The following is a 14,720-nucleotide window of genomic DNA, read 5'->3' as shown; positions in this document are numbered from 1 at the left end:
GTGGCAGTAGGAAGGATGACTAATGGTTCTTCTGAGTACTGGTATTTGCTGGTCACACTGACTCTTCTGTATTCTGTGGTCATCATTAGCTCTCATCTCATTTTGTAACAAAGCAAAGTGATGATCAGGGTGGCTTGTTAAGACTGCTTCCAGGTGCATTTGACTTTGTGCACATATCATCTTTCTTTATAGTGTCAATTGTTCTTTCACAGTGCTCATGTGTGAACAGAGCTCTGGCAGCTGGGAGGACCTGTCCTTTTTGAGGCCTGTTTTCCACATGCCTAAAGCTTTTTATGGGATGCTAGGCCTCTGGCCAGTAAATCTAAGTATCACCTCCAAGATGCATCTGCTGTGTTCTTTGTTGCAGATTGGAATAGGCAGGGTGAGGTGGGATTCCTTTATGTGGAAAAAAAGCAGTTTCACTGAGGTGTTAAATGGTATTGAGTTTCTGCAAGTCTTTTCATATGACTTGTTAGAGACCTGAAGGACAAGGTCTTCTGTGCTTATTGACCAAAACTTTTAAGGCGTTTTTTCTTTCCCTACTGGACAGTGTGCAAAAGTTCAAATGAACAAGGTTACCTGAAATGGGTTTACCTCTATAGGTATGGATCCAGAAGGCTTATTGTGTCTTAATTCCTGCTTCCTTACCCCTGTTTATTCTGGTCTAAACTGTGTTTCCTGAGGTCAGTAAGGATTCTGATCTCTGCTCAAATTCTGAAGCTGTGTTGCCTGAGCCCTGGACTGAAACTGTAGCAACTGTCAAGTACACAGGTACTGAGGTATCTGAAGGGCTAAGCAGATACATCTACCACTTCCCTTTATCAGGAGCACTCTAGGTATCCATGCAGTGTATCTAGAAGCATCTTTTGGAAATCCAGACAATTAATCTGGTTTGCTCTGAAGAGTCTGCTTCTTCCTGTAGTTTGTCTGGGATCTTGAGTAATGGCAATACTCCCTTTCAGTATTTGAAAATAGGTTTTACGGATAGCAGTGTTGCCTTGAGGGTAGTTCAGTCAAGTTAGAGGAAGTTCTGCAGCAAGTCTATGACTGTTTTTTGCTTTTTAATCCCTTTCAGCTCTAAAGTTCTAACACTTTTTTTAGCTGGTATTTCCAGACTGTCACAGATGCTGTTGCCTTCACAGCTTTTGTGCCAGTCATGCTAACTTAATTTTCACCCTTTCTATTCTATTCTTGCCCTAATTCTCCTTGGAGTATATGAGTGGCGTTTTGAAAGCTGTTTTGTTCCTTCTTAGACTGTGTCCTGAGTTACTGAAAGTCCCAGCTTTTAATGGGGGAGGTATTTCTTGCTTGCTTTTCAGCTAATGTGGAAGAACATATCTGGCTAGTGTGAACTTGGCTCAGTGACCCACACAGACAGTGCAGAATCACTTTATTAGTGGAGGAGGCTTAATTAGGAATAGCACCAGCCTTCATCTATGCTATGTAGAACCCAATAGGGATTGATTTGGACTAATGTAAATAGAGTAGCTGAAGTTTGGAGATGAATTGCCAAATTATTTCAGTTACCTTTTTGGGTAAACCTTGGTTTAGTCTCTCCAAGACAAGTACCAGTTTTCTTATACTTAAACCGGGTTTTTTGTCACAAATGCGCTGATGAATTTTTGTGTGAAAAATTGGTAAGCTTAGTATTTCACTTGACACTTGTCACTCTTCCTCTAGTTAAAGGATAAATGCTTGGTGTATTCAAGCATTTCTGTTACCTTGCCTTGGATGACAGAATATTCTGCTTTGTGTCACCTGACTTAATCACTATTAAAGACTGTCTGGATTACCATTTCCTCAGGGGAAGTTTCAGAAGCCTACAATCCTCCTTTATTCCAAATAGTAAGGTCTCCAATTAGTAGCTTTAGCTCAGCTTGTCCTTTTTTTTTTTTTTCCTGAATAGCATATGTTGTGTTTACTGCAACAGGTACCTGACTGAATTTCATACAAGGGTTGGTGATTTTTGCATTTGTTTTATTTCATGTGACATTTCAGTATTGCAGAAAGGAGAATCTAATTAGATTTTTCAGTTATGGCTTCTTCTGTCATGGTTTTCAAAGAGGAGTTCTGAAATATAATTATAAACCTGATTTAGAACTGTGCTTTGTTTATCCTGGGTCCTTTTTTTTTTTTTTTCCTCAAACACTCCTTGGGCACAATTTTGATTACCCTGGGATAAGTGGTGATGGCTCAGGCAGGCATGCAAGATTCTACAGTGTAATCGTTTTATTTATTTTAGTACTGTCTTGTTTTAGAATCATAGAATAGAATCGATTGGGTTGGAAAAGACCTCTGAGATCATCGAGTCCATGTCAGTCATTAGAAAAAGCAAAATACTTGCTTCGGAACTGCACCTATACTGAAGTCAGAGTTCAGGGAATGTACGCAAATGTTGATGAGAGGCTAAGGGCAAGAATATAGAAAACTGTTCTGTGTTCTTTCAAGCTTTGTTTTCAACCTGGGACCTTCCTGAGCTAACTGTGATTGGTCTCTCTGAAGTATTTCTGCCACACTGTCCTTGGACCCACAAAACTCTTAAAACCACTTTGCACTTAGGCAACCTATGTATTGTTTTGCAAATTTCTGCCTAAAGTGCCATCTTTTCTTCATTTCTTCTGACCATGGATCCTATTAGCTTACTTTCATGCCTTTTGTGTCAAGAACATGAAAACAGATGATCTACTCCTAACCATCCCCAGGGTCTCTTTCTGAAGCATTGTAGGCTTCTGTTGCATATTCCCCTTGTGTCTCTTCTAGGCTATGGAGGTTTGACCAACTCTTGCATTTCTCTTGTGGAAATAATTTGACTCTTTGTTCCTTCTTGCGTTTCTCTGGACCTTTGATTTCTGACATCCTCCTCTTGGGGATTGTTCATCCCATCTCATGGGAGAGGGAGAACAGGGGAACCACACTGCTTCCCTCCACCTTCACTTACAGAATCGCACAGTGTCATAGCACTGGATATCTTTTTTCCTTGTTGTTTGCCCTGTTCTCTAGCTTCCCTTTCTCTCCAGGATGCTCTTTCCAACAGACATCTGAATATTAAATAGTCAAGACATGGGTGAGAGTGGGAGGCAGATCTCTTAATGTAATCTGATCAAAGAACTTGTGTTGAGTTTGTGAAGGGAACTCGCTTAGCTAGGAGCAAGATGGCTTTGGTGGGTTGAAGGAGTAACTGGTTGTGGAACCGGCAAGTTGCAAGATGTATTTTGGGAAACCTTATCAATACAGATTTGCACAGAAGAACAAGGTCACAGGTGTCATTAACTCAGGGTTATGTGAGGCTCTCTGAAAATTAGTTTACATTCAACAAGGCTGGAAGTTAAAATAATGAGATATGCAGCACTGTACTCCCATTATGACAGTTGGTACAGAGAATGCTGAAAGGTACTGTGGAAAGAGAAATGATAAGATTAAGTAGTTTAAAGACTGCCTAGAATGTCACTATTCTAGTAACTAGAACAAAATTGTAGTTACTGGTCATTCATCTAAGATGCAATTGCTTACTTTTTTCATGAATATTAAGCTTGCTTATCCAGTTGGGGAAAAGATTTTTCTATGTCTCCCTTGATGTATTGATTAGTTTTATAAACCAGTACTTTTGCTGAGACTTGTCTCAGAGGAGGTGCCTAGAGATGACATAGGCAGGAGGCATTTGCAGTAAAATAGAAGTGTTTCAAGAAAACTGACAAATTTGATAACATGAACTGGTATTAAACATTGATATTCTTGTTTCTTGCTGAAAAATCTTGACAAAGGCAAGTGATTGTGGGAGTCCTTGTACCTGAATAGCAGAATTTTCACTGATGCTTTTTTTTGTTTAGTTCTGAAAGTATAAGGAAAACAAATGACTTGGAAGTCAATCCTTCAGTGTTTGTTCAAATTTAAGTGGCCACAGTTGGCAGCTTGGACTTCATAGCTGGAACTTAATCTCCCTGAGTACAGAGATGTGTACATGCTGGAATCAGGGGAGGGGGGATGGAGTAGGGTGGGGATGAATAGCAGACAGCTATAAAAAGCAGAGGCAAGTATTACTTCTGTTCCACTGGACTAGCATTACTGCTATGTGTGTAATGGTGAAAGGCACTGCTTTAAAATAGGGATGGGCTCTTCTAGAACCTTTAGTGTCCCGTGAGCTGAGAGTAGATAGCAGATGAACTTTTCTTCAGATGAAATCCTCACATGACTACTGCCTGGTCAGATATCCTTCAGGTTTTCTAAATAAGAAACTAATGACTTGTTTCTGGCCTTGTGAAAACTATTGGTGAGGTGCATGCTTCGTTTTTTTCTCAGGGGTGCTGCTGCCCTGGCTGCAGCAGCTGTCTGACAGAGAGGGCTGTCAAAGGTCGGTGTATCACTGAGGTATCTTGAGCAAATACATCTCTAAGACTTGTCATTTGTCACAAGGTTGACTTGGCTGAGATTTGCTTTGAGTTTCTGTCTAGTTACAAGAAGCTTGTGGAGTCCTTCCAACAGTTTAGCTTCTCATATGTAGTTGGATCTCCAGAGGGCTTTCTCTTTGCTTTTATGTGGCCCGAGGTGACCGTATTAATATTCTGCCTTGAGGATCTCTAGTCAGTCATGGCATTTTGGCCTTTTGTGAAAATGGGTCACTGTTTTACAGGCATTAGCTAAAGCTTATATGTGACTTCAGATGATTTTGAGAACTCCTCAGCTAAAATGCTTCCTGTCTTGTGATATATCAAAACCCTTTCATGTTGAGAAACTCCTGCTGCATTCTGCCACTGCAGCAGGATCAGAGTGTCTTCAACCTTCACTTGAAGATCTTCCTACAGGTATATCATCTAGTAAGGTGTGCCATGATCCTAGTAGTTTGATCACCCTGGAGAGAAGCACACTATGCTCCTGTTTCACAAAACACTAGGTACTGCCAAATAGGTGTTGTAATACCCCTTTGAGTCCCTCCTTGAAGTTGTTTTATCTTTCAGATACATGCAGCTGGTTGTTGGTAGGATTCTTCCACCTAGTTGCTGGGTAATTTTACTGGAATGAGTCTCTACTTGGGTGTTAAATTTGGTATATTAACTCCAAGACTGACTCCTGTTCACCTGTTGTTTTTATTTGTGCTCTTTTTGCAATGAAATGACTCTTAGTAGTCTAGACATCTAGATTTCCCTCTGCCACCCCCATATGCATACACACACACACACCCCTCCAGTTTAGATTTTGCTTAGTTTGGGGGAGGAGTGGAATGAGTGTTCAGACTCATGTAGGTGGAGATATCAGCCTGTTGACTGTTAATCATGGCAAAAAATAGCCCCTCTCCCCACTCCCTGGTGTTACAGACTTCCTAAAGATTGTCAGGTGGGGCTAATTCATAAAGAGTTCCCCTCAAACAGCATTAGGGCTCCAGAGTTTGTAAACATGGTTCTGCTTTTGTGACTGGGCCAAGAGGAGTATAACTGCAGTAATTGCTTTCAAATAGAAAGCTTCAACTTGTTCAACTGCTTTCTGCTGTCTGCTGCTGATGTTTGCAGTACTCTAACCTGACCTTCCACTCCTAACAAAATGGGGCTGTTTGGCCCTGATTTCCAAAGGGAAGCACTATGCTTGCTGCTTAAATGAAAAATGAGGGTTTAGAGGATAGGTATCTTTATGATTTTGTGTGGTGAATGGCCTCTGAGACCAGCAGACAAGTTCTTGCATGCAAGTGGCTGGAATATTGTTCAAGTTTCAAAAAAAACCAAACAACTCCCAACCCCCCGCCCCCAATGGGGATCATTTACTCCTTCAGCAAAGGTCTCCATTGTGACTCTGTAATGTCTCTTTCTAAAAGATAAACCTGCAGACCTGTTTCATTTGTCTGCCCTTAAACCTGTATTGAAGATGAGTCCTGGATCTTCTCAGAATCTTTCTTTATTTCTTCCTTATTCCCTTTGCACCTCTGGGTTATTCATGAGGAAGTTGTAAGAACTCGCTGCAGGGTTCCTGGGGAAGGAAATGAAATATGCTTGCCTTGAAGTCAGCTTTTTCCATGGCAAGCAGGCTGCTTGGGGGGGGGGGGAAAGGTGCTGAAACAAAAAAAAGGGGGGGCAAGCCCTCAGATCTGTGTTTGCCTCACTTGTCTCAGAGTTCCTTAGGAAAGCAAGCAGGAGAGGTGACTGTGCTGGTCAAGACTTAATGGACTTGCAAGACATATTGGTGATGGTTTATTCCAGAAATTACAAAAATTAGACTAGCAGTAAGAAGAGTACTATGCTGTTGTTGTTCAGCCTGTTTTGACAGTCGAAATGTTTGACTACAAATTCTGCCTATGCTTGATTGAGGTTTGAAAAGTGGTATTTACTGGTGATGAGACCCTACATTTACTGTGTGGCTGTGGAACAGGAAGATAAGGTGGGCTCAGGGTTTGTTTAGGAGCCAAACTTTTTCTTTTTTACTTCATAGCTCATTCTTATGAGGTTTTTCCTCGTAGAAACTTCAGTCAGTCCTTTTAATGTGAAATTGATAATTTTGTCTGTTAGAAGTTTTAATACGCAATAGCATGTAATTGATGCAGAAAACTTCAAGTATTGATTTCAACTCAACCTTCACCTCTTGCATTTTTCAGACTATGAGTTGGAGAATATATGAGTTCTATGACTGACTTTGAGTGTTCTATGACTATATATGAGTTCTATGCCTGACAAAGTGCTGTCAGCAGATTGATCATCTTTCTTGGGATGAAAAATCTGACATGTCTGGTTTGCCAGAAAACCCATACCTTTTGAATGTTGATTTGCAGGTATCAAGGTAATAGTAACAGTTCATGAAAGTGGACAAAACCAATCTTACAGGTCTTGTTTCCCCTCTCCTCATAAAGGAGGTCGCTGGGATAGTATGGGGAGTGTTTTGTTTAGTGCAAACAGTGGAATAATGCTTTGAAGTTGCTTATGTCAACACGAATCCTGAGAAAAAAACACAACTGAAGCAGCATCACCATGATAAACAGACTTAATTTGTATCTTTCCAAGCTGCTTGGCATATCTGTTCAGTTAACTCCTACGAAGTAGTTCTTGCATAAGCTGTGCTCTTCTGCAGAAGTGCGCTGATGCTCTCCTGATTCGTAGCCTTTAACATCTTCCAGTTTTTCATTTGATGAGCACAAATGCTGTTGTGTGTTTTATTTCCTTCCAGAAAATAAACCCAGACACTAAAGTTAGCAGAATAAAGTGTATTTTCAGTATATTAGCCCCTATCCCCTCACCCTCCAATCTGTGCCATGGTCACTTTAAAAATATTTTCTCAGTGTTTTGCTAGTACTGGTTGAAATGAACAACAGGTACTACTTCACAAAGCTTTTCTTATATGTAAGAATAGACTGGAGTGTGCATGTCCTGCTGTTATGGTTATATCAGCCTACAGCAAGAGTTGTGTGCAAGTTAAAGAAGAAGCAGGTGAGGTGGGGTGTGTGTATTATGCATAAGACTCATGATTTTGGGGCATTTTTAGGATACTTTTATAGAGATTTCTGGTAGATTTATGCCTGAACTTGAACACACATTCATATCAACAGTCTATGGAGAACGTTCTGTCTTCAATAACTTTTATGCTGGCCTGTTCATATCAAAGGTACATCAAAGAGCCAAGACACTGCTGGATGATGTGAGGGGGCTAAAGATTTGCAGTATGAGTAGACCTTAGATTCTGGACAAGAGCTAAATTAGTGCAAATTTTGAAGCTGTTTGCTGCAAGCACCATTTGAGAAAAATGTCTGGTGTCAATGTCTGTGCAATAGAAGGGTTACTTGCAGCTGGTGTTAGTAGATGGTGTGCTGGGTAGTCTGTCTTAGACTTTCTGTTGAAGAGTACAGGTGTGACTAATGCATAAAATGAGTATGGCCATTATGTGAGCTAAAGATATCCTTCAAAGTTTATATCCATTAGTATTATTCAGCTTTATAGCTCCTACTCTGGTTATTGGGCAGGGTTACAGTGTGGGTGGGTGTATGAATATTAAAAATTCCACTAGTAAATCATTTTGATAGTCAAACATGTTTCTGATAATTGAGCCATAACTGGGAAGCTCTCAGTGCAGCATACTATAGACATACTTGGTAACACAGATGCTTTTTTTTTTTGTAAGTTTTCAGCTGTTGTTTTAAATTAAAGTGCAAAATTCAAATGAGCTTAAGCAGATCTAGTGCAAGACTTCCTACATGTGATAGTGGGCAAGACTGGTTTTTTTTGAACCAGTATGTTAAGGACCAGCTTTCTCTTTTGAGGTGTAGTAATTATAATATGACAATCTATTGCACTACCACAGAGAGGAATTCCTCTTTCAAGTTACTGAGTAGCTGAAAGTGAGGAAGGGAAGACAAATTGGGCTGGTAGCCTTAGCTGTCTTCTCTAGTGGTAAAATAGCCATAAAAATCAGTTTTATGGTTGCATTCTTGCTGTGTCTAAGGGTTTTGAAGGTGTAATTCAGTAGAAAGCAGGAAGCGGCACAACTGAGAGCTGTCCCAGCTGAAACTGATCTTCCAGTAAATATGTATTTGTCTATCAATACTGTTTAATGCCATCTGATTAACATCTCTAATCTCCTGCAAGTGTGACTACAAGCCTTCCTAAAATGTTACATTCCATATGCTTGCTTACATACGAACAACCAAGGGATAACCTATTAGCCCATACGTAAACACAGGGAAACTGAGGCTATGGGATGCCAGTAAGTGAAAGAATTTAATAGTCTGGGTCTTGTCTTTGTTTTGTAGGGGTTTTAAGCTTTTTATAAATGGGCTTATGGTGCTTGATGGTCATTAGTGGGACAATGGTAAAAGCAAATGCTGGAGACCAGGCTTGTGGAACCTGGGGCTTGCAAAGCCATGAGGAGGCAGCACGAGCTGTGTGGGCAGCAAAGGTCAGGGTTTGGGACAGAATTTCAGTTCTTCCACATTTTGAAAAAGTTGTTGAGAACCAGAGTCATAGTTGCTTCTAAGGTACTATTGAGTCTCTATAAGACAGTAGAGGAATATTTTCAACTCCAGAGACTATGACAACTTAGATTGTGAGATTTGCTGCCAGAGCTATTGGATTCCTTGTTTAAAACATCTTAAAATTGGTAGAAGGCCTCTTTATCCCCATTCACACTATCCAGCATGAGCATGCTGGAGCAGTGTATTGTGTGGAGTTGTCTTAACCCACAAAAATTCCTTAGCATCCTGAGCAAAGATACAAATCTGCTTTCAAATGGTATGATGGGAAAGCATAGTTGACTGATCTGTTTCCTAAGGCAGCAAGTCCAGCTTGAATTTTTTTTTCTGCCTTGGCTTGTGTGGGAAGTCGGATGCAGAAGTCAATTTGCAGTAGGAAAGACCAGCACTTACATAAGATAAGCAAGTGGACATCTGGAAGCACTTGGGCTCTAGTTTATACCTCTAATACAGATCAGTGGAACACAGGAAAACTGGGGATATGTTAGAAGACAAGTAGTTAAAAGTAGAAGAGGTGGATAACATCTTTGGATCTTGCACCGATTTGCAGAATTCTGCCTGGATTAGTTCATAATTTTTCAAAATAAGGATAACTCACCATTGCCAGAAGAAGATAATGTTAGGGCAGTGCTACATAGTACTTATTTTCTCAACTATTTAAGGTATTTTTTTTTTTCAGGTTGCAGTTAGAAAGAAGGGTGGCAGGCAGTGTTTTGAGAGTACAGTAGAATCTCTAAATACTGAGATATTGGTGGTTGGGGGCATGGGAGAGCGGGGAGTTGGAGGGTGAATCTACTAAAATGCTTCACTAACACTTGTCTTCAAAAAAACTGGGTGGAGTTGTGAGTTGTGCTATGATATCATACCTCAGAAGCAGAGACCTTTACTTTCTCAGCTGACCTCGATCAGTTGTCCTTATTCAAAGGCAGTCCAAACTCCAGTATGCCTCTGTCCAGTGTAGCCACTCCTGAGCTCCCTTTCCCCCTCCTTCCTTGTGTAATCTAAATATTTACTTTTTCTGTTTCAATGATGGAAAATCATCTTCCCCAGTATATGTCTGAAGCTGAAAGTACAGCAAAAAGATGTTTTTCAAAGACTGAGCTGTTGTTTGTGTGTTAATATAAGTAAACAGTGGAAAAATATGCACTCAGTTAAGTGTGCTTCTGAGTAGACTCTGCTGTGGTAGTGAAAGACCTCCAGGCAAAGAGCCTTTCTGCTTAGGGTGCTGCACTGATCTCTGTTCTTGTTGCTGCTGTTCTAAAATGGGGAGATTTCAGTGTTATGATCACTTGGTGGGAAGTTGAGGGGCATAAAAAGCACTTATGAGCTATCTCAAAGTGAAAACATACATCTCTTGATATAACAGTACAATAGTTTTAGCCATGCTGTGAAAGATGGCTGAATTCTTACATAATCCTCTTCCTAAGAGTGCGGAAATTTCTTGGCCGAATGTCCCCATATCCACGTGAGTTCATAGATCATTAGCCTGTGAATTCTGCACACATCAGGGCTTGGCTCTGCTGTACTTAATGAACCCCAGGTTTTGGTGTGGCTTACCTCTGAGCACAAAGATGTGTACAGCGGGGTTTTAGGACAGTGATGCAATAACTCCTGTTCTTGGTGGGTTTTTTTTTCCTTGGTTTTGAATGTATGTGAGGATCTCAGTGTTACTTGGAACCATTGGAGACTGTCAAAGCTGAAGGGTTTGAAGCTATTCTTGTTAAACACAAAACAGGTAAACATTACCTCTGTGCATAAGGTAACTTTTTTCTAAATAAGCTTAGTATTTGAATATCAACATGTGTCCTATGTATTTGATCATAAACATGAGAAAGATGCCTGAAGCCTTGCTTTAGTGTGAAGTAAAGCCTTCATGTTTTTTCCAAATAATTTTAAAACTGTCTGAAATCATGGTTTTTCTCTTTCCTCTGGGGAAAATACAGCGCCAGGTGTGCTTGCTGTAATAATTACGTTTCTGCCGTGTCTTTTGCAGGTGTGTTTTTCACGCTGTCCCTTCCATGAGAAAGAAGTCTAAATTTTTGATAGATGCAGGGTGAATTCTGTGTTTCTTCTTTAGATATGTTTTTCTGTAGAACAGATCTGGTACAGACTTACCTCATTTTATTCCTTTTTCGGGGGAGCGGTTCAGTTGTTTAAGTCTTAAATATCCTAGCTGTTTCCCAAGGTTGAGAACTTCATTTCATTTAAACCTTTTAGGACTGTGTCTAAAAAGGATTTCTGTGGCTAGGCAGAGCTGAGAATTAGATGCAGTGGGAGGAGAATAATAATAATAATTCAGTCCTCTATGTGTGGGGGGGATGTTTTTGTTTTGCTGTTAGCATGGTTTGCACCACAATTTTTAATGCTGTTATATTTCATGCTTTTGAGAAGATGCCTTCAAGGGCTTTCACATGACAACAGAGAAGTGAAATTTTTAACTGCTTTCATTTGGCTTTCTTGTAGCAAGAATATCTGCTTATTTCAAATCACAGTTTGTCTGGTGTGCAACCAGTAGCTTTTTATTACTGTCTAATTGGTGTCTTGTTTCTTTTCAGAGATCGTTCACATTAATATTAGAAGCATGGGATTGGGATAACGATACAAAAGCTGGTGAGTATTTGTGTAAAACTTGGAGTTTTTACTAACTTCTGTGCTGTTTGTATGCAAATTGGGTAGGAGGGAAATGGTGTACTGCTGCAACTAGCCATCCCTCCCAATCAACCTGAATGCAAACCTGCTGTCTAAGTAAAAGGCTTGTACATGCCCAAACAGTGACTATTGGGTTAGGAACCATGAAAAATTATTGCTGTATAGGAAAAATAATGGACAATAGTAACTGAAGATTGTAACGCAGCTCCTGATAACTAGCTTTAAAAAATGTTAGAAAACCATTGTAGCTTTTTTTGTTTTTATTATTTAAAGGAAGGACAATAGTCTGTGCTGTAGAGTTGCACTTTAAATTCTCCTCAGTTTGCATTTAACCATGCTGTGCAGTACTTCTCATGATCAAGTAAACAACTAAGCATTCTTGCTTCCCATAAAGAAACCAGGCTTTGTTTTTGTGTTCTAAATCATGGTATGATTGCTTCTCTGTTTCTCCTCAAGTCCAAGTACCTTCTATTTTCAGTCTGTAAATGTTAATGTTCAGTATCAGCAGAGCTATTAATCTGAAAGAAAAGCAAGATTATGGTATAAAAACTTGAAAATCATAAAGGGTGCTGATTGCTATATTGTTGCTAAAGTGGGACTCCAGCTTGAACCTACTCTTCGGTAATGGTTTACAAATCTGTCTTAAAATAACGCTTCTGGCTACAAGTGCTAAGTGAACCTCAGACTTGCATTGTGGTTATTGGTGGACTATTTCATTTTGTTTGGGATCAACGTAGAGGAAGACATTAAGATAGCAAAGGGATTATGTCCCAAATCATCATCAGTTTCAAATTATCAATTGCATCCTCCCCTGCTTCACTGACCATTCTTATCAAAATGCATCAAGCATAACAAGTTGGCAGAGCTGAATTAATATTAATGCCATGTCAGAGTTTCAAGGTCCTTTTTCTTGAAGATGGGGATCAGTCTCACTTGAATTTTCCTAACTGAGAGATTTTTTTAGCATACTGTATCTCCAATGGTAGACAAAGTAATGATGAGTGTTTAATTTGTTCCTGAACCCTTCTTCTGTTAGAATTAAACTTTTGTTGTGTTTAACAACTTCTTCAAATTTTATTAGCCATGTTTTCTTTAAATCTCTGATATTTATGCTGCTGCAACTCTTCAGCTGAGTTTGTCCACATCCTTCTAGAATGACACTTCCCAAAGCTGGATGTGGTATTCAAAATGAGATCTTGTGTGCTGAGCAGAGTAAGCTTGATTCATGAATAAGTTTAGATATCGTACAAAGCAACAGATTGGAGGAATCCTATTGAATGCTTTGCTCAAAAAGTACTACATTAAGCTAATTCCTTTAAATACTTTCCATCTTGGGAATAATTTACCTAGGGACAACTAATACAGCAAATATTGGAGTGAAATTCCCTAGTTCTAGGTGGCAGGTCAGCTCATGAGATGGTGTTGTAGGAGTGGGTGAACATGAAGAGCCTACCCTGTAAGTCATCTGTATGCATTTAAGTGTTGTATTTTGTTTATTAGAAAGCTTCTTGGTAAGTAATGGTCTCATAACTTTGCATATTTCTTAGGATTTGCAGAATCTTCTTAGAAACCTGTAGCTTTAAACCCCCAGTATTTCTTTTAAATACATTTGATAAGAGGACGATCGCTTCAGGCCTGGGTTAAGTCTTTGTTGTGCTTTTTAGTTTAACATGCTCTAACAAATCTCTTTACTTGCATTCATGTCACACTTCTTTTTGTGAACTTGAGGCCAACAGGATATAGAGTGCCTTCTGGAGGCCCAGTGTGCCATCTCCTTAATTTAAGTTTCTGTGAACTGCAGGAGTCTATATAAGTGTCAGATTACGGTTTAGCTCTCATGAGAAACTGCTAATGGGAAGTGAACTTCCCTTTAATTTAGGCTGCTGAAGAGGTACTGCTAAGTCATACTGCATCTGAAACTAGAAGGCTTGTCATGTCAGTTCGGGAAGACTTTCTTGTCCTGTAGTTTTGCAGAATGCTATCAAAGTGCTTGTTTTGGTTAAGTGTTTCTGTAATCTGTTTACCAATTTCGTGACAGATCTGTTGCTTTGCCATGCTGCAATTTACACTTGCATGTAAGATTCCTATGAAGAATTCCTTGTTGCTGAAGGGTTTTTTTTTTTGGGGGGGGGGGAGGGAGTTTGATCTTTGCAGTGAGTCCTCCAGTAGGTTTTGCCTTGTGAATCCGTCAACATGCAAAGATGCTTCACTTGTATTTTTACAAGTGCTGAACTGCCACACAGGGGCACATCAGTAAAAAATCGTGTGTAAGGGAATAGGAAAAGGAATATGGCAACTTCTCCAGAAAAAAGACAAACTGTATCTGCATCCTGGAGGGGTGAAGTGAGTATCTGTGGAAAGCTTAACTCCCTATCAATCCTGAACACTGAGCTGGTCTGTGGATCAGGTTACATGTATCTTCTGTTGCTACTGTAAGAAAGATTAATCAAAGTAATTGCCAGCATCTGTTTATAAGCTGATTAATTAGTTCCAGAGTCAGGTTTTGCTTTCCTTTAATGAGGATGAGTAAGGCTGAAAGTTAAATGTAGATTCTGTGTTTCAGCTTGGACTCTCAAGTGGGTAACAAACAAAACAAAACAGCCCCAAAACCCCATCCAAAACAAAACAACTCCCCTACAAAATAAAACTGAAACAACAACAAAAACAAACAACAAAACCCAAACCAAACAACAAGCAAACAAAAGAAACCCTAAAACCTAGAAAGTGGGGTTTCTAGTGAACAACTTGAAGGTTCTAGAACACTTGTCATTCTTCCCTCCCTCTGTGCCCTTGTATCCTGTGTTCTTCCTTGCACTCATCGAAAGCAAGGCAAGGGGGCTCAGAGCAGATCTGTGAAGTACCATCTCAAGAACAAGTCTGCCAGGGCAAATGTTTCCCCTGTACTTACCTCAAACTATGAACTCTTAAGAGTGTCTTTCAGACCCGGATTCCTGACCTATTCCTGTGTTTTCCTCCTCCTCTGTGCCCCAGGGTTGGCCCAGAGGTAAGCTTGTGGCAGTGTAGTTGTTACCACTTGTTTGCTTTGGAAGAGGGGGAGAGGAAACTGGCTTAGATACTAAGTCACTGTAAAGGGCCTGCTCGCTGTCATCTGTCACAGCAACCCCTGCTGCTTTCC

The 14,720-nt window shown here is 40.0% G+C and overlaps 1 protein-coding gene across 1 annotated transcript in view; it reads left to right on the top strand.

Annotated features, from left to right (window-relative positions):
- The window catches only part of JAG2 (jagged canonical Notch ligand 2), a 70,560-nt gene that overhangs the window by 14,955 nt on the left and 40,885 nt on the right, over window positions 1-14,720 (top strand). The window contains exon 3 of the mRNA XM_064659370.1: window positions 11,491-11,545. Within this exon, the coding sequence (XP_064515440.1) occupies window positions 11,491-11,545 (55 nt within the window). The remainder of the gene's footprint in view (window positions 1-11,490; window positions 11,546-14,720) is intronic.

The sequence above is a fragment of the Pseudopipra pipra genome, chromosome 6 (genome assembly GCF_036250125.1).
Source record: "Pseudopipra pipra isolate bDixPip1 chromosome 6, bDixPip1.hap1, whole genome shotgun sequence".
Classification (NCBI taxonomy): domain Eukaryota; kingdom Metazoa; phylum Chordata; class Aves; order Passeriformes; family Pipridae; genus Pseudopipra; species Pseudopipra pipra.
This window is presented reverse-complemented; position numbering and strand designations above follow the sequence as displayed.